General features: G+C 37.8%; 1 protein-coding gene across 1 annotated transcript in view; it reads right to left on the reverse strand.

The window, feature by feature from the left end:
• LOC142354299 (piwi-like protein 1) overlaps window positions 1–21,321 on the reverse strand; it is a 90,348-nt gene that overhangs the window by 57,624 nt on the left and 11,403 nt on the right. Inside the window, exons 5-9 of the mRNA XM_075406562.1 lie at window positions 12,934–13,170; window positions 5,788–5,868; window positions 5,377–5,490; window positions 3,834–4,101; window positions 3,070–3,150 (exon numbers count right to left, since the gene is read on the reverse strand). Coding sequence (XP_075262677.1) covers window positions 3,070–3,150; window positions 3,834–4,101; window positions 5,377–5,490; window positions 5,788–5,868; window positions 12,934–13,170 — 781 coding nt within the window. The remainder of the gene's footprint in view (window positions 1–3,069; window positions 3,151–3,833; window positions 4,102–5,376; window positions 5,491–5,787; window positions 5,869–12,933; window positions 13,171–21,321) is intronic.

Below are 21,321 nucleotides of genomic sequence, written 5' to 3' on the forward strand. Positions count from 1 at the left end.
AGGAGCGCGGCAGAACAATGAATTTGACTCAAGTGTTCCCCGGGCGTTCCGGTGAGCCGTATTAAGGCTCTAAGAGCTGCTGACATCAACTTAATGCCCCCGGGCTTCATCGGTTAAACCCGTTTTTTTGAAAACTTCAAAATTTTCATTCAAAACAATTGCATAAAAAGACACACAACTACAGCAATTGCCTTCAACTTTGTTCGAGATCAATTAAAAACCACTGGATATAGTACAAACTGCGCTCAAGAAATGCTGTTTGCTATTTACTTTTGATTTTCTATTTCAGTTCCTCGAGCTATGATATCCAGCGTCCGTTGCTGTGCGCTTCACTTGACCTTTTGGAGGCCATAAATTTTTTCCATTTACAATTAGCTTCAACACTAAAAACATAACCGGCAGATTGCCGGAAAATAGCCGACGTTGACTCCCACAACCAAGATTGGGATTGAAAGAATAGAAAAACTGGTGAAATAATTTTTGTACGAAATATTTCACAGTGCAAACTACTTTGATGTCATTTCGGAGCTGAACATACTCCTGTTTCGTAGAGAGACGACACAGCGGCTATTATCAATTATAATAATCATTGCAGATGGTAACTAAGAACAAAGTAAAATTGGGCTTTATCGAGTTTCTATTTTTCATTTCGTTTTTTGATACTGACTCTGTTCATTTTGAATTGCTTTACTAAACAACTGCTGCCTAAACACTTTTACCAGAATGAGAGAAGAGTTAAACTAGCCCAGAGAAGTCAAAGATTTCACGCAAAATGTTGAACAAGCTGTGAACTAATGTAAAGCAAAAAAATTTTATTCGACGAAGTAAAAAAAAGATAGCAAGACGAGTCCTGACGTACAATTCAAAGAACTTTTCATTGACTAAACAAGAAGCTAGACCTAGAACGGACTATGAGTGAATTGGGAAAGACATTTCCAAAAAAAATCAGATCAATAAAATAAAAAAACCTAGAAAATCAATGTCAAAACGCCGCATGTGAACAAAAAACCAACAGCGAGAAAAGGAAACTTCAAACAAAACATTAGGCCTATAATGAACTTGGAATGGATTGGAAAAACCATTTAGAAAAAAAATCCGATCCGAGAAATTGAAAAAAAACAGCAAAAATCAAAGTGAAATTGCCGCATGTGAACAAAAAATCACTCGCGCGAAATTTTGTTCGAACACCGTTTTCTCACTCTACTTTAAAATTAGGGCGAAAAAATTCACGCAAAAACAACTCGCTTATTCTCTCTTTTACTGTTTAAGCGCGACCATAATCACTACTCCAATTTGACTTCAAAAATCATGAAAATGTGTGACCAGGTCTTAAAACATAGCAGGAAGAATGCCGAAAGAAACAAACGCCCCTAACTAACATAAAGCTTATTGTACTGAATGACCACACTAACTAACAATGCTTATCCTACTGAATAACACTAAGCATCTTGAAACAAGAAAAAGAAAGAACAATGAAGAAGTATCTGACCAGAAAAGACGATAAAGCATGTGGTCAAAATTTCACATTGAGTTTAAAACAGCAACTTTTGGCTAAAACCCATGCCAATGGCTAAAACCCATTTAGTTTTATTTCGTTGAACAACTGCAAATTGAGAAAAACCCAACACAAAATTTTCAAGTAGAGAAAACGGAGGTAAGAAAAGGGAAATGAAGAATAAAACCAGAAATATTCTGTGTAAAAAATGCAACAAAATTTAGCCACAAATTATGGATCAACTGCCATTATTCTGAATCCCAATCATAAATTTAAAGATTTAAAGAACGTTTAATACTATTGGTATTTAGAAATTCGTAATACCTGTCATTGAAAAGTGCAATAAATTCAAACAACATCTCTAGAAATGTGCCTATTAAAAGCTAGAACAGTAAGTAGCAAAAAGCACACAATCAGAAGATTTCAGCAAAAATAAGCAAAAACACAAAACATTGCAGAAATCCTCATAAAAACCACTCAATTATCTTTACCAAAAAGACTCAAAATTAATATCAAAACCATCAATGCGCATCAAAATCAACTAAATTGGACCATAGGTATGCCCAAATGCAAAAAACTTGAACACAAAGAGCATTTAAAATCTTAAAATGCATTTTTTTGATTTCACGAGAGCACATAGAGCCAAAAACCTTTCATTGGAGCAAATCGAGTATTAAAACTCTTCCAAAACAAAAGGCAAGTAAAATAGGCAAGTAAATAGAAACTTTTCTACGAATTGAAAAAAAAAACGAACAGCAAAAAATTAAATAATAAAAAATTCCTCAGTTTTTTGTAATTTTTCTTTTTAAACAATTGTTTAAAAAGAATGAAAGTGTAATCACTTGGTGTCTAAAGACTCCATAATTAATATGCCTCTATTCAAAGCCCATACGAAGCAGCATAAAACAAAATGCAAAAAATTGCTAAAATGCGCTTAAAATTAAATAAAATAGCTGAAAAACCTGCAAAATGGTAAAAAAAATATCATATTAATGACCAGAAATTTACAAACCACTGTCAAAACAACCCCAAAAACAATACAATATCATAATCAAACTGTTAAACCGAAAAATAAACAAAAACGGTTTTATAAAGCCGCACGTGAACACAAAATTTTTCTCGCTTACAAGAATTCTTTTCACACCTCAAATTCTCGCTCTCTCAAAAACAGCGGAATGAACAAAAAACCACTCTTTTCGCTCCACTCTTCAATTTTGTTTAAGACCAAAATCACTCTAAAATTTTTCACGCATTTCATTTCCTGCTTCAAAATTCGCTCCAACTAAAGTGATTTAAAAAGAGGACTTCTCCAATACTCCTCTTCGAGTCGTAAAAAAAGACAGCGCCCCAATACAATTCAAATTCTTTAATTGTAAAAAAAATTAGGAGCGCTATAATAGCCGGCTGAGAAGCTGAGGTGGCTATTAATTAGAATCTGAATTTATACACAGAATGACAACTTTGCTATTCTTCTATAAAGCTAATTGATACTGTCAGCATTCTCTCGATAGTTCAATGTACTAAACTTTTTAAACGTGATTTTTTTTGCGTTGCAGTGCTACAATTTTTCTTACTTGATAATTATTTCGCACGTTCTCGCTCAGTCCAGTCATATAGCATAACTCCGGCACCAAGTATATCATCTGCGGTGGCATCTAAAACCAAAAACAAAATAGTTTACTAGATAATAGGATAATGAGAGAAAAAACTAGTGGGCTCTCTCCCATATTATCAATTTAAAAAACGTCTTAGAATTTTGAACCTTAAGTAAACTTAATCTTCTGTTACGATTAAAAAACAAGGTTGTTTCTCGTGATTGTTTTCTCGATGCATCGCCGTTGTTCAATTATTGCGTTTCTTGATGGAAATTATTTACTTATTTGTCAATTTGAAGGCCAGAATGTTTCTGTCATTGCCAAAGCATAGATTTGCCAACTGATTTATTTACAGCAACTATTTTGAAACTAAATTAAAATTCATGTAAATATATTTTGTAGAAAAACTATTAGAATGGGGTCTCTTGTACTTTGATCATCAGGAGACGTTTTAAGTGGTGTCCCAAGGGGGCAATAATATGCCTTTAGAAAGTGCCAAAACTGGATATAAACATGAAAATGGTTCTATTTCTTTCCCCTCATGTGATTATGGATAATCTATAATCGATAATTTACATCCTTAATGAGATTGTTTCTCTTAATTCCCAGCTCTAACTCTTTTGAGCATTTTTATCCATTATTAGAGCAAAAAATCCAAAAATTGTTCATTAATTCTTATGAGAACCTAGTTTGTTCATGGGAAAATTTCCCCAGAAAATGAATAACAATCATTGAAAACTTACATCGGGATTTCTCTTATTCTTCGCCCGATGTAGAATCAGAGGCTGGCGACCATCAGCTATTCGCAGATCATAATTTTGCTCGTAATAATCAATGAACGTCATTGAGGTTCCATCGGCCCGATCAAAGCTCTTCAACGGATTCATATCCCAGTCTATATCGTCCACTCTATAGGTTTTCTTATTGTAGCGTGTCATTACAACTTGGCCACAAATTTCGGTCGTTAGATCTCTTTGAAAGTTGCCCCTTGTAGTTCGCTCAATCTCTTTCCTGGAAAACAATCTACTGTTATAAAACATAGCTGGTAGATCGTCGGAAAATAGAAGCGATAGCGTTGTAGACCTGTAGTCTCAAAATACCAAACAAAGCCGGCAAATTGCCGGAAAATATCCGCCGTTGGCCCGCTTGACGGACATTGGGATTGAAACAAAACAGAAAATTAAGAGACAGAAATTGACAAAAATTTCTTAAGTGTTTTTATTTGGTGCGTAAATTCAGCATATTCGGTTAGATTCTAAAATTACACTTAATTCAGCCTCTAAACTGGAGGCTATTAAGTAAAACACTAATGCTATACTATTTTAATGAAATGAGGTTAAAAATCGTGATATTAATATCTTCAGAACCAGATTATTGTTTTAGTAAACTATCCAGCAACCCAATTTCAAGCCTAAAAAGTTTCACCGGTTTATAAAGATCGATAAAGTGGGAAGAGGAGAATAATTTTCAAAGAAAATCGTGATATTAAAATCTTGAGAACCATTCCATTGCCACTAGAAACTAGGCAGTAATCTATTATTAAAACCTAGGGGAGGCTACTGAGACCCTGGCGCTAGAAAAACTCAAAAAATCACCATTTTATTTTAAAAACTGGAAATTTTATAAAAACTGCAAAAATCAGTATAATTTTTCGTGATTATGTTTCCAGTACCAAAATATATAGATAAAATGCTCAAGAAAGCAATTTTATATTGCAAAAGACCTTTATCAATTTTGTCAATTCAAAACTGATCGAACAAAAAACCATTTTGAGCTCAGAAACTCCTTAAAAATGACATTTTAACGTTGAATTAGGGCATTCCCAGCAGCTGCATCATCCTAGCAACTGAAGGACTACTAAAGCCGGCTTTGAGCCTCTAATGAAACTTAATACCCACTGGGCTTAACCTGTTTATCCAACTTTGAAAGATCAAAGTCATGAAAAATGTGTGAAAACTTATAAAAAAAAGACAGAGCACCAATACAACCCAATTCTTGAAATGTAAAAAAAACAAGATAATTTCCACGCCGAAAAAATTGCCGTAGAGAGACTGACGGCATCTATTAATGATCTTAGAAATTGGAATACAAAATCTCGTGTAACAACCTGTACACCTTTATAACGGTACTGAAAAAAATTAAATAGTTCATAGAGCCGGAAATTAATCAGGTTTCAAAAACTACAATGGAGAAAAAGATATCCGCATTAGTTTGTATACACATACAACTGAGCTCTAAAACTGGATAGGGGGTTAGTTAGCAATTAGACGCACTGTTGCAACTCACATGAGGTCATATACATTTTGTGTCCTCACCACCCGGTGAGACACGTCACACATGAGTAGTAATCCTCCATCAACTTGGGTCACAGTATTGACGTACCCCGGCCAGATCTCCATTCTAATAAATAATCCAACAAAACATTACGCTATAAACAATCAGTACTCGTATCTGTAGAAATCTTGCAGCTTCCTGAATAGATATTAGCTTATCACACACGTATAACGTGAAGGAGGTCAATCAATTAAATGTTTGTTTTTAAGAAAAATTAAAAACAAACATTTAATTGAGTGACCTCCTTCACGTTTACATGGCTTCAACTAGTATTGTATTGCCTTTGTGGGCGACAAAAAATCTCTGGGCGAGATAAAATTTTTAACTTAAAAAGAGTAATTCTATGAAAAATAATCCACATACTTGTGTTGAGGGATCGCAATAGTCCTCGACGTATTGTACGAGGCTTTCTTCTCCACCTTGTAGTTGAGAATCCGCATTAGCCTGAAAAAGCCGCAATTGAGGCATAAACATCATATTTAAAATAAAGGATGCCCTTGCAAAGAATCCTCAAAACACCAAAAATCTGGTTAAACCATTTTCAGTTGAAGAAGAACAGTTAAAAATGACCCAACTGATTTTCACTGCAATTCAACGGCACAGAAAAATGAAGGCACTAGAAAATGCTAGCCCAGGCACTGTCCGAAAAACTGTCCTTGCCCTAATTTGGATTAAAAGTTTGTATTACGGTGTAGCATTGTTTACTTTTGAGCGAATATGAAAATCCTATTTGAGACTGCTAGTCATCTCAAATCCAAGAAACGAGCAGAGAGTAATTTGCAGCATTTTATTATGTACCGTTAGACTTCAAGTGCTCGGTTTTAAAAAATGAGCTAAAAAACCGCGTAAGTTCAAAAAAACTAAATCCAAGCCGTTACATTTCAACCTAGAAGAGGGTAGATCGAGATCTTTCTGACAGTCCGCAAACAGCAACATGTACAACTGGACGGAAGTGAGAGCAGGTTGTCGATGTAGATAAAACAGAGTACGTCGCCAACTGCAAGTGCAATTCGTTGCGAGACACCCCTTGGTATAAACATAACCGACTAAACGTCGGAAGAATTGCTCTCGAACGACTAGCGGAAGCTCTAATGAATTTCGGCCTGCTTCAGTCGGGGAGGATGGGACTAAGAAGTTCAATAGTGGGCTTCAAATAGCCACATTAGAGGTTAACATATGGTTAACATATACCACTATTAAGATTTAAAGTAAAAAATGGCACCAGTTTCGGCGCACTTTTCATTTGACTTTTAGTATTAAACTGCCACCAATGGAGTTCAGCTTCTTGAAATTGTGATTGAGAGGGAAGTTTAGATCACGCCAAACGCAAAAGTCAAGGGCGTAAAAGTCCCTCGAAAAGTCAAAATTTTCAAGCGAAAATTTTGCATAAAAAAGACATACACGTTTACCATAATTGCTATGAACTTCGTTTAAGAGCAATTAATAACATAGCCGACAGATTGCCGGAATAGCTGCGAAAGAATAGACCTGCGTGCCATATAATAGAGATAGAAACAGATACAGATCTCAACTAAAAAAATTGACGCCGCTCAAAAAACTGGGTAAAAAACATTCAGCGATAAAATAATAAAGCTTGTTATAATTCATTCCACAGAAGCCTCTTATTAGGGACCTTTACTGCACAAATGAATTCCTTTGACCTTAAACAAAATCAATTTAAACTTAAGTTTTAAAGTGCAAAAGTCATTTTATTGAGTAAGGTAAGTCACGTATGATCAAAATCTAATCACGCAAATCACCTAAAAACTATTGCTAAAGCGAGTGAGAAATGACGTCACGCGCGCAAAAGCCGTTAGTGAGAGGAAGAAGTCATTCAGAAAATTTGACTTTTTCAGCTTTGCTGTGTGAACAAATGTAAAACGAAAAAAAGCGTCAGACGACGCAAAAAAAAACATAGCAGGACATGTCCTGACGTACAATTTAAAGAATTTTCATTGACTAAACAAGAAAACTAGACCAAGAATGGACTATGAGTGAATTGAGAAAACCATTTTTAGAAAAATTAGATAAAAAATAAGAAAAAAAAACAGAAAATCGATGTCAAAATGCCGCATGTGAACAAAAAAACCACTAGCGAGAAATGAAAATTCAATTCAAACAAAAAACTAGGCCTAATGAGCTGTGAATGGATTCGGAAAACCATTTAGAAAAAAATCCAATCCAAAAAATCGAAAAAAAACAGTAAAAATTAGAGTGAAATTGCCGCATGTGAACAAAAAACCACTACCGAGAAACCGAATTTTTGTTCAAACACAATTTTCTCACTCCACTTTAAAAATAGAGTGAAAAAAATTCACGCCGCAAAACCACTCGCTTTTTCGTTCCACTTCCTGTTTCGGCGTGACCAAAATCACTACTCCAATTTGACTTCAAAAATCATGAAAATGTGTGAACAGATCTTAAAAAAAAGACAGCGCCCCAATACAATTCAAATTCTTTGAATTGTAAAAAACCAAGAGCACCGCAATATAGCTTCGCTCAGCTTACAGCTTTGCAGCTATAAACAAACTCAGATGAATATCTATCTCCGCAAACCCGCTGTGACCAGCGTTGTAACATAGATAGCTTATCGAGAAAAACAGCATGATCTGCGGTTTCGAGTGCTTTACTAAAGTCGAAACATTAGCGTTTGTTAAAAGTTGCCGTCATATTTGAAAAATAAACTTTAGATGTCAAAACAATCTCAAGCTGCTAGAGCGTACGTTGAATTTCCAGAAGTAGCTTAGATATCGCTAGCTCGCTAATAACAATTTCTATTGGCAAACGTCTGGTGAAGTTCAGTGTTTACTAAAATCGATAAATGCGAGTAGTCCAGAAAAACCGAAAGAAAGACCCTATTGACGAGACCCGCTTCGTCCCAAGAACAGTCAGGTCACCTACTACCACTTTCCAAAGACTTCTCGAAAGCACACTTATCGAAACTGGTCAACGAATAGTCAGCGGGAAAAGAGAACATGAGAAAAAATTGAAGTCATGCTGCTCGTAATCACAAGCCTCCGCTTTAGAAATGAAGGCTAAATCAAGAATATTATTTCTGTTATGCATCCCATTATTATTGATTTGTTGCAGGAGAGCGTCATCAACTAAGAAACCAATCAATATTTGTTCATCAGATCGAGCGCTGAGGCTGAGTTTCCCCAATCAACAGAAGTTAAAAAACGAAGTCTCACAGAATAACAAATTGCATATCCACAACAGAAGTCATTAAAAATGGATAGTTTCCCTTCTGTTGCATATACCTTATTGTAGTAATACTTGGAACCTCTTGAGGGCAGAAAAACAAGAGCTAATTCCAGAAAATGCCATTTTAAACATACCCGGCAGATTGCCGGAAAATAGCCGCCGTTGATTCCAATAAGCATGACTGGGATTGAAATAACAGAAGATATTGAAAAAAAAAGATTTTCGTACAAAAACATTTTTTTAAGTCCGATTTATTTTGATGGCATTTCGTAGTTGAACATACTTCTGTTTCTTAGAGAGAGGCTACAGGGTCTACTATCAATAACAATCAGCATTAGAGAGAGGTAACTAATACTTATAGGACCGACGTTCAAATAGCGGGCATCTAAAATTGGGCTTTATGGGTTTATCCCGTTTCTATTTCTGACTTCAATTTTTTATACTGACTGTTCATTTTGAATTGCTTTGCTGAGCAACTGATGTTCAAAATCACTTTTAGCAGAATGAGAGAAGAGAGAAACTAGCCTAGAGAAGTCAAAAAGATTTCACGCAAAATGTTGAAAAGGCGGCAAAATGAGGTAAAGCGAAACATTTTTTTATTCGACGAAGTAAAAAAAACATAGCAGGACAAGTCCTGACGTACAATTCAAAGAATTTTCATTGACTAAACAGAAAACTAGACCTAGAACGGACTATGAATGGCTTGGAAAAACCATTTAGAAAAAAATCCGATCCAAAAAATCGAAAAAACAGTAAAAATCAAAGTGAAATTGCCGCATGTGAACAAAAAACCACTACCGATAAAGCGAATTTTTGTTCAAACACCGTATTCTCACTCTACTTTAAAATTAGAGCAAAAAAATTTCACGCCGCAAAACCACTCGCTTTTTCGCTCCATTTCCTGTTTCGGCGTGACCAAAATCACTACTCCAATTTGACTTCAAAAATCATGAAAATGTGTGAACAGACCTTAAAAAAAAAGACAGCGCCCCAATACAATTCAAATTCTTTGAATTGTAATAAAAAAAAATAGGAGCGCTATAATAGCCGGCTGAGAAGATGAGGGCGGCTATTAATAAGACAGCTAATATAAAATTCTCTAACGTCAATGTCACATACTTCCGAACTGATAAAAAGGAATTGGCAAAGACAATAACGTTGGTTCCGGAAAGGGTGAACTCGAGACTTCAAAAACTGCCTCCTGTGCATTTAATTTCGACTATCCTGCAATTTTTGATCTCTGCTTTTTAACACAACAGTAAGACTGGATGCCCTCACACTAACCGTTAAGGAGCATGTTCAAACGGTAAGATTAAAAAAAACTCGTAGACCAAAAATCAGTCGTGGGAAATATCGCATCAGAAAGCCATGATTTGAGAGCAATTAAAAATTGTCATCCGCATTGAAATAAGTTTTCAATGGAAGAGCTGAAGTCTCAAGTTGCTTCTCTCAAGTTTTAAGGAAAGTAGTGTCAGCGTAGCTCTTTTAGTTATATGAAGTGTTACTCTATCAGGCCAAGGTCGGTCAGACAACAGCATCAAAAATGGAACAACAAAGTCAAAAACAATAGATGAATGACTAAAAATAAACCATTCAATGCCCTAACAGTGTCTGAGAGCTGAAAAACTGAACAATTTTGTTACAATCATAACTTTACACTTTATTCCATTATTAAAATCTTTTCAATTTCATTGTAGTCAATACATGTGCATTTTTGGAGATAGCCACTGGTGTAAAAAAACACTCTTAAATAGCTATTAAAATTATAACCCACTGTGTTGCGTTCGGTTGTAGCTAGCTTAAGGTTATGGAGGCCAACCCCAATGGATAGAAAGGAGTGGGCGGCGGCTCTAAACCTACCAAAATTAAACATGAGCGACTATTGACGGCTGGCTTCAACAGTTGCTAGCTACCGTTTACGGAGGTTAGCTTCATGGCGCAAAGGGTGTTGATTTGAGGAGGGGTAGTGGAGTGGGGTGTGGAGGGGGGGGGGGGGGAGGTCGCAATAATTTATGTCTCCAAACAACAGTTTTGATGAATCGTGAACCCCATAATTGGCGTCCAGTAAGCCGAAAGGTTCGAAGAGAAATTGATGTCCTCGGGGCGTTCCCTCTTTATCCCGTTTTGAGGAGCAAAAGTGTCGGAAAGGTCAGCCGGTAAATCGGTCAAGCGAAACATTGCATCAAGACCGCAGGACTAATATAATTGGTAAACTTCGTTTGAGAGCAATTAAAGATTGCCGATCACACAATGAGGATACGCTTTCTACTAGCGCTCTGGAGCTACACAATGTCTTTATACAAGCGAGATTTAACAATTTAATCCTGATTGTTCAGAAAGTCAAATCGCCCATGCAAGCGAATAAGTATTCTAGAAAAGGGGCAAAGCCAAAAATTTTGCATGCAAAACCAAACCGCTAGAATGCCGGAAACCATACATAGGCGTTCCCTCGAAGCTTTGTTTAACCGTAGTTCGAGCATAGATAGTTACATAGATACTTAATGCCCTCAGGCCTTATCAGGTTATAACATTTCTTTCGGCAAGATGCCATTAAACAATCCATCGGGTGAACGAATATCCTATAAAACAGAAATTTTGCATAGACGCTTACATTTTTTTAATCAACACCTGTTGCGATAACAGCAGTTAAAAAAACTGCCAGTGTAATAAAAGTTAATGCCCGATCGACACTGGAAAAACACTTCAGCATTAGACTACGAGTTTCTTACACTCTTTTCTCGTCACTGTTACTAAGTAAACAGTGGCGAGAAAAGAGTGTGAGAAACTCGTAGTCTAATGATGGAAACAGTTTGATAAACTTGTAGTCTAAAAAAACGTGTGTGGTGTATGTGGTGCGTGTTGTGTGTGTGGCGTGGAAGGCGTATGTGCGGTGTGTGTGTGTGTGTGTGGTGTGCATGGTGTGTGTGTGTGGTGTGTGTGCTGGTGAGTGTGTTATCTGTGGTGTGTGTGTGTATGCGTGCGTGTGTGCGTGTAAGTGGGAGTGTTTGTGTGGTGTGTGTGTGTTTTGTGAGTGTGGTGTGCTGGTGAGTGTGTGGTGTGTTATCTGTGGTGTGTAAGTGTGTGTGTGTGTGTTTGGGTGTGTGTGTGTGCGTGCTTGTGTGTGTTTGTGTGCGTGTGTGTCTGTGTGTGTGTGTGTGTGGGTGCGTGCGTACGTGTGTGAGTGCGCGAGCGTGCGTGTGTCTGTGTGTGTGTGTAAGTGTAAGTGTGTGTGTATGTCTGTGTGTGTGTGTGCGTTTGTACGTGTTTGCGTGCGTGAACGTGCGCGTGTGTCTATGTTTGTAAGTGTGTGTGTTTGTGTGTGTGTGTAAGTGTGTGTGTGAGTGCGTGCGTGTGTGTGTGTGCGTGCTTGTGTGTACTTGGGTGCATGTGTGCATGTGTACGTGTGTGCGTGCGTGAGCGTGCGTGTGTCTCTCTGTGTGTGCGTGTGTGTGTGTTTGTGCGCGCGCGTGTGTGTGTGTGTGTGGGAGAGGGGGGGGGGGGGGGGTGGAGTGCATGAGGGCAAAACGAATAACAGATCCAAAGAAATATCACTTACCTTTGAAAGTGTAATTGTCCACAAAAATAAAAATGAGAAACCAATGAAACTTTGTTCAATTTTGAAATGATCGCAGCAGGTGTCGATTAAAAAAATTATCACACGGTTGTTATCGCCCTCGAAGTTATCATAACACCACGGCTTCGCCTCGGAGTTTGATAACTTCTCGGTGGCGATAACAACCGTGTGATAATATTCATTAATTCCAAGAGATTCGCCAAAAATTGCTCAATTTTTTTATACATGAAACGACTTCTCTGACTGGTTCACTATTTCACCAATGATAAATCGTTTGAATCACTTTTCGCTAAGATTTAAATGCGAAAAAAACAGATTGAGGGAAAATGGTTGGCAAGGCTCTCAATTATCCTTCCAGCATTTCAATTTCAAACTATTTCTTTATATTTACCAGCATTGACAATTAAACAGGATTGTCAGGTAGTATTGACACTCACTTAAAGCTTCCAAAAAAACTGATCATTAACACCTGAGGAACTGGGAGCCTGCATAAGTTCGTTCTAATACTCACATTGCTTTCTAGTCTCCAGGGCAGATTAATGTCAAAATATAGTGTAGGCAGCACGATAAATCACACACCAATGCATGACTAAGCCTCGAGAACCCTGCCAAGATCAGCTTAAATTTAAATCTAAGTATTGATTGTTGATTTAATTTAAGTGTTGATTGTTTTAAAAACCTGACAAACTATTTTTTTAAAGAAAAAGCTAACTTGGGCAAAAACAGCTTACTTGTTGAACATCATATTGAGCAGAACGCAACTTTGTCTGTCAGAAGGACCAATCTTTCGTACAGGTGTTATGCGAAATTTGACCACCTCGTTATCCCTGGGCAGCGTATAACTGTAATCCGTTTTCCCAATTGACTTGATCGTGTACAGTGTGGTTCCACCATCGTAATTTGAGCACCTCAATTCTTCTTGGCTTCTCACCATCCGCTTCCGCAGGTTTAGGTTGTCAATGTTTGGCCTGGAATAAAGTCACACAAAGTATAGGTCAAGTGAACCATATGAAGTCACTTCAGTCATTTGAAAATCATTTCCAAAATTTTTGATTACATTTTGATACCATAATCGTCTCTAACGAAGAAATAAAAATTTTTGTATATATTTTATAATGCTTTAAAGTAGTTTCAGCCATACCTAAGCGATCGAAGTCAAGTGTACTCCTAAATTATACTTTCTCAACTCAAGGTATTATTCTGACAGGTGTTCCACAGGGTCAATTTTAGGTCCCTTTTCATCATGTACATCAACTATCAACTTGGATCACGACAATCTTAATTTAATTAAAAAAATTCAAATAAACGGGATAAAAAGATGGCTTAGTTTAAACGGTCTCTGTTTGAATACTAATAAAACACAATGTCTTACGTCGAAGAACAACAAAAAAATACAAATGTTATCTTTGTGAACGAAGAATTTCGGAATGCAAAATATCAGATGCTTAGGAAAAGTTAAACATAGCCAACAGATTGCCGGAAAATAGCCGCCAATGACGCGCTTGATACACATCGGGACTGAAACAGAAAAAGAAGAGACAAATTGACTGAGTTTTTTAGTGTCAAAAAGCGTTCTAATTTGGCGTGCAGTTTCTGTTAAATTCAAAAACTATACTTACCTCAGCTTCTAAACTGAAAGCTAATAAGCTTAATACCAAAGGCAGCCAAAAAAACACTCTAATGAACTTTGATGACCTAAGCATCAATGACTTAATGAACGGGCTTTATCGGCGTATACCGTCTCTTTTGATTTTGCTCTTTTGACTTTGACCGTATTCACTATATTGCGTAATTCAATGCATGAAAGAACTTAAAATCCATTCAGTTGAAACAGTGGGTGAAGTAAGTCAGATGTCAAACGTGATAATCGTGACTTATGTACAACGAAGAACGTAATCAAAAGGTATAGCGAATTTTAAAAAAGGAGAGCGCCTAAATAATAGCCGTTGATGGCGGCTATTAATCATAGAAACTGTAATTTTAAGGCTCATATATCTAATGTTAATCCTATGTTATTAGAAGCGTTAAGAACAATATGGAAATTGAGGCGTGAAGTTTAAGAAATGTTTTAACTGATTACTATCAATTTTATATCCAACCTAAGTGCAATATCGGTTTGTCAAAAAATGATCGGCTCATTTTACACAAACCACAGAGCAAACATTGATGACACTTTCATTGAGAACAAGGTAATGAAACTTCTGCAGTTAGATGTTTACGTACTAGAAAGTTTTCTGAGAGATACTTCGTAAGTGTAATTTCAATATTCGAGGGAAGAATGTAATTGAATTTAGAAGATAAAATTATAACTTCCGGCACTCAAAAATTGGGATAATTTTCCCCTAAAGAAGAGGTTGCAAAATTTTCTTATGGTCAAAAACTGTTCAAGAAATTCAAATCTGTTGACAGTCAGCCAGCTTAAAAAGGCCATTTATAACTTAAAAACTTTGTTTTACTAACACCTGATGACACAGTTGGCATCCGGTAAAAATAAAGTTCAAAAAATTTAGATTCCAGTCTTTATGACGATCTGATAGCTTTTTGGAATATTCGATTTATGATTCTCATGTCATTAAGATTCTGATGTTGAGTCTTTACATTCATAAAAAAAGCAGTGATAACAATATTATTAATAATTTATGATAATATTCGAGAAAATAGCTGGCATATTGCCAGAAAACAGCAATAATAACTTCGTAGATCAGCAGTCTCAAAAAGCAGTAAGACAGACCGAAAAATTCGTCTTTTCATTGAAGGCTGATGTTATATTTTGAAATCTGTATAAGTTTTTGCTGCCTCTATTAGCTGCTCTCAAATAACCATCATTTAGAGTGACATACCCATTTGACATTATCCCTTCGAATTAAAGTAAATAAAAGTCAATTTCAAATTGATGAAGTCATTTTTGAGAGTGAGTTAAGTCAAATGAAACCAAAAATTTAATCACGCGAATGAACAAAAAACTCGCTCCACTAAAAGCGAAAAATGACGTCACGCACGCAATTCAGTTGAAATTGCATGAACGTTTGAACAAAAAGCAGATTTGAAGTGGTTGTAACGTCATAGTTGGTCGTAACAAAAAACGCAACGACGAAATAAAAAAAAACCAAGAGAAGGCCAATAAAAGACCCAGCTATCGCTGTGCGGCTATTAATAACAGACTTACTTCGGGCGACTTTCGAGTGGTTGGCTTCGGTAGCAGCCAGCAGGGGCTTAGGTATGTTAGCATTAGGGTTGTGTCAAGCGAAGGGGGGGGACAGGACTCCTGGCTTTACCTGATTATCTCGTTGTAGACAAAGTAGGAAGGGTCAGACGAAAAAATTGGTAGTACGAAAAATAGCATAAAGCAGACCAACAGGTCTAATATAATTACTAAAAGCTGCGTTTGAATGCAATTAATAACCAACTAACTTCCGGCGAAATCCTCTCAAACGACTGGCGGGCGGTTGGCTTCGGTGGTAACCAGTTTGGCCTTAGGGCTTCACCTGTTTATCCGGATCTATTCTGCTTTGTACCCCCCCCCCGTTTTTTACGCCCCCCGTTAGAAAAGTTATGTTACATAGCACATTTTTATGTTAAAAAAATAGAACGTGCGCCTGGGGGCGTAAAAGATATAAGACCACTAAGCTGGGGGCCATAACAGAATAGATCCGTTTATCCCGTTGCTCAGCAAGAAAAAGTTGATAAAAATTTTCAAATTCATTGAAAGAGAACAGCAGGACTAATATGATTGCTACAAACTTCATTTGAGTCAAATGGTCAGACAAAAAAAACAATCAGACCAGGAGCTGGAAAACGAAGAATAGCATTAAAAAGGCCATCTGGACTAATATAAGTTCTACAAACGTTGAAATTAATAAAACGAAAAATAAAACACTTAAAAAAATCTAACACTAATTGTGAATCAGGTAGCCGTTCAAGCTAAATTTTGAACTTCAGCTGATTCGCCTGCTTTGAGGGAAAACTAACTTGTGTTTGAAATGGCACGGTATATAAGAAAATCTGGGACTGCATCGATGTGGCAAATTAAAAGTTGAACGTGTCTTTATCCAGTCAGAGAAAAACACTTGAGTTCCTATTTAGTAAGTTATTACAGATCATAACTTGCGTAGGTAATAAAATTTAATGAGTAAAGTTAAAATATTCCATTGAACATTGCCAAATCAGGATTTTGTGAAAAATTAAAATAAAAATTTGGCGTTAATCGCGAACTGTGTGGCGATTCCAGATCTTCAGCCAGAATTTTATAGGCAACCTGTATATTTACGTAACCTGGCTTAAAGCACGCATTTTTAAGGTTTTCGAGTGCCTGAAGTTCTTGGAATTTTAACTATTTATGTACATAGAAACTTTGGAAAACTTCAGGCATTTGAAGTTGACTAAGCTTCAAAGCTAAATTAATAAACATAAACATAAACAACTATCATCGGAAGAAATGCTCTCGAACGACTAGTGGGAGCTCTAACCAATTGCAGCCTGCGTAAGTCGGGGAGGGGGGACTATATTTACAAGAGAGGGCTTCAAATGATCGACTTTTAGTAGTGGTCTGCCGCCACTTGATTTAAGCTGCTGACACCTGTGAATGAGGGAGAAATTCAGATCACGCAAAACCAACTTAATGGCGAGTGCAAACTTCTTTTGAGTGCAAGTAATAACTACCACGTTGATAGCAAGGCGTCCAACTTGAAAATTGGAACTGTACTAAGAAAGTATTTGATTGGTATGTGCCAAACAGATCACTTTGTTCCTCTCTTTTCCGTCATCATCTATGCAAAATCTGCGGGCGAGTTGCTCTCAAACGATGGGCGAGCCGTTGACTGTAGTAGCCAGCTACGGTTTAGGGACGCTAGCATTAGGGGGTGTGAGCGATGTGCGGGGGGGGGGGTCAAGCGAGGTGGGGTAGGGTTGAGGGAGAGCTGGACGAGAGGTGGTTCCAAATCGCCAGAAAGGAGGGTGGATGGGGGCGCTTTAGGTTGCCGGGGGGGGGGGGTTGGGTTGACTGGGGGATCGAACTTTAGATTAAAAACCGCCCTTCGTACCTAAAAATTGTCTCCTCAAAACAGTTTCATTGGATCGCATTCTTAAAGAAGACACAGGCTCTTAGAAAACTTAATGCCCTCCAAATGCTACCTGTTCATCTCGTTTTTCAGGACGAAACGTCAAAGGGGTCAATACGTCAGACCAAAAATCGGTTTAAAAAGAGCACAGGACTGATATAATTGCTACAAACTTTGCTTGAGAGTAATTAAATATTTTGTTTCGCCCTCCTGTGTGAAAGAAAATAAGACTCACTCGGGTTCTAGACCCGCAAACTATTTCCATCTTAATTTGGTGTTCTTGATGTTGTTGAAGTAAACAAGATTAGCCAGCCACAATTTCAGATGACTTCATCAACAAATGTTACAATAAATTACCACGTGATTTGAACTAACAAATCATAATTTCATCTGAGTTTATCACGAACACCTGTTACCTTTTGAGCTTGATTTATTCTTTAGCAGAAAGCAATTCAGTCTTTTTACGGCGTTTAAAGCCAATTCATTTCACACAAAATAAGTGCTGCACCGAAACATTTAATGGTCCGCCGAAAAATAGGTTAAGGATAAAACAGTAAAAGCATTAAGCACCAAAGCATTCTCTCTCGCTACTTTTGCTAATAATCAAAAAGGGGGAAACTTAGAAGAGGAACATTACAGCCGACCCCCACTAGATACTATCATCCCCCACATGTTATTCAAGTTGATCAAATTGAATAACAAATTTGATTAACCTAACCGAGGGACCAGGTACTGGATATCAAGTGGGGGAAACTAGACGCAAAATTTTTTAGGTAAAAACTTCAGGGGAAGTCAATCTCTCTGTAGTTCTCATCGAGAACTTGGTTTTTATTCGAAGAGTTTTTTACCTGAAGTACTAAGACTAAATTCGGGCGGTGAAGTTGGCCGCTTTTCACAGGGGGATAAGTAAAACCCTACATTACAATCTTTTCCGTGCGTTCTAGTTTTTAAGCTTTTAGCAACAAGAAACCCACGAAACAACACAGCTACAGATAAAGACAACAAAGCAGCCAAAGAACATAATCAAGACCAACACAAAGAGCAGCAAGGTATAACAGCAGCTTAACATTATGCCCGAGAACCTTGAGCTTCTTCGAAAGTTCTATGATTCCCTTTGAAAACAACCTTATCAGACTGCAGCAGATAGTGGAACTTTTAAGGAAGAAGCAATCATTCCTATCCGAGCAGAACCAGAATATTCAGTCTCTGTTCGAGGACAAACTGTTTGGATGAAGAAATTGTTGAGACAGAGGAGTATGATGACAAGATCTGCCAAATCATAGACTTAGTTCATCCTTTTGTTCAGAGGAAGACAAGAATCTCATTACTGGACACCCCGCTGTCTACTGGAAGCATCACGACTTCGAGAAGCCTGCAGAACATCAAACTCCCGAAGCTCGATCTGCCGAGTTTTTCTGGAAGCTACATGCACTGGATCTCCTACGATTGTTTCAAGGGAGTAGTAATTGACAAGGATCAGTTGACAGCTTAAGATTGCAGAACTTGAAGTCAGCCGTTAAAAGAGAAGCATCGAAGATGTTGACATCAATTACTGTCACAGACAACTTCAGTGTTGAAATGGATATTTAGCAGAACCGATACGACAACAAGAGGTTGATACTATACTTAGAGCTAATATTCATGGAACGCGAGCTACAGAAAATACGAGAGAACTGAAAAAATTATCGACACGATGGAAGAACATCTACGTTCTCTTCGCAACATGGCACAGCCGGAGGAGCACCAGCAGCCGTTCTTTGTCTACTTTTGCAGAGAAACTAGAAACCCGAAAATACTGGGAGCTTTCTTCTAAAGGTAAGGAACTGCAGACATACAACGAGTTAAAGGTTTTCCTACAAGAACTCGCTCAACGCACTAGCAATTAACGATAAACGATGAAATCAGCATCAAAATCATCCACAAAGGCAGCTTCACCCACATATGAGAACCATGGATCAAAAGTGCGAATGTTGAGAATACCGCATATTAAAATCTGGAAAGTTCAAAAATTTAGGTGTCAAAGAGCGAGCCCAGCTGATCGAAGTCAAAGGACACCGATCAGAAAATTGCGATGGTTCGATGCCGACAATGTGGACGACAGCATCACACATTGTAACATAAAGACACATCAAAACATCAAAGCAACGCCCAAGCTAACACGCCGGCTGGAAACAGCCGCAGAGCCAATATCAAAGAACAGAAGAAGGTATCCGCAGACACCTCAAGTAACAACACCGAACAACTGACAGCAAATCACAAGATAACAGCAGCTCTCACCCATGAAGACAAGACGCGGGAAATCTTCCTTCAGATAGCTACTGTACCGCTAAATGTCAGGGAGAAACTGTACATCTGCAAGCTATTCTGGACTCAGAATCACAGAAGAATCTTTTTACAGAAGCTGCAGTACAAAGACATCAGCTAAAGCGGAAAGAAGCAACACTCGAGTTTTTGGTCTGAGAGGAAATGAAGTGTCAACTAATCGCGCATACGTTGATCCTCTCGACATGTAAACACAGACAGTTGGGAGACAGTTAAAGTTACAGCTAGCAGATCCTGACTTGAACAAGCCATCTCAAGTTGATCTTATCATACGAGCTGGACACTAAGAGGATTTAATGGTTGGTAACGAACGACTTAAGGAACCTAATGTCTCTGTTACTTACCGACTGTATCAGTATTTGGTTGGTTAGTAATCTGACACGAAAACTTGCAGCAATCCTGTAGCTCCATTTTGCAAAGCTTTTTTACTTCTTCAGTTGAAAAATTACCATTCAAGGAGGAAGTTGTAGCCTTGGGAGATTCACAACAGAAAGCACAACGAAGACTCCGAAATCTTCTACACAGACTTCAAAAGCATCCAGAACTATACAAGAGATATAGCAATTTCATAAACGAGTTTATCAGTCTTGGACACATGGAAGAGATACCAGCAAAGGAGATGTTATTGACAGTGGAAACAAGCAACTATTTTAGTCACCATTGCGTGTTCAAAGATTCAATTGCAACCATCAAGTTTCGAGTTGTCTTTGATGGTTCAGCGAACACTACGAGCGGAATATCTTTGAACGATCGCCTGATGGTAGGACCCAAGCTTCAAAAGCACCTGATCGGCATCTTCATACGCTTTAGATTTCATCCTGTGGCCTTGTCAGCAGACATTGCAACGATGTACAGACAAGTGGAGTTGGATGCCGAAGACAAAGACTACCATCGGATTCACTGGAGGGAACCCAATTCACAAGATGTCAAAACTTATAGAATGACACGTAACCTATGGCATAGCATCATCAGCTTGTCATTCAATTCGACCATTACAAGTTTTAGCAGAAGTTGATGACAAAAAAACGCAGCTAACAATTTTTCGGACATGTACTTTGACGACTTGTTGACAGCAGCAGCCGACATATTACGTGCTTTGCAACTGCAGGGCAAAGTCATATTAATTCTTTGACAGGCCAGATTCAACGTTCGGAAATGGACGTCTAGTAACGCCGAACTCGTGGAACGACTGTCTGCAAATTATCAAGAAACAGCCGATGAGGTGACAATTAAAAGCGAGAACTACAGCATAAAGACATTGGGGGTCAAGTGGAGCCAAAATCAGGATCACTTTAGCTTTTTAGCAAAATTTGACGAAAAGAAGCCATCGACCCAACGGGAAATACTGTCAGAAGTCACCCGTCTTTTTGACCCATCGGGTTGGGTTTCTTATGCAACTGTACAATTTAAATCGTTTGAGCAATTGCTTTGGGTGGATCGACTAGGTTGGGACAAAGTCGTCAGCAGCAGTGCAGCCTGCTCAGACTTGAACTCAAGGAAGATAATACATTATCCAGAAAAATTTTATCAGCTTCACCAGCATTATCTGACATGGAACTTCACGTGTTTTGCGACGCATCAACAACAGCCTACGCCGCAGTTGTTATTTACGCCAAAGTCGAAACGACTCCGTTCAAACAAAGACGCTGACAGCAAAGACAAGAGTTGCCCCAATAAAGAGCTTGTGTTTACCCCGATTCGAGCTATGCGCATCTCTTCTTGGAGATAACTTAGTGGAAG

This window comes from Convolutriloba macropyga, chromosome 15 (assembly GCF_964194025.1).
Source record: "Convolutriloba macropyga chromosome 15, txConMacr16.3, whole genome shotgun sequence".
NCBI classification, from domain to species: domain Eukaryota; kingdom Metazoa; phylum Xenacoelomorpha; order Acoela; family Convolutidae; genus Convolutriloba; species Convolutriloba macropyga.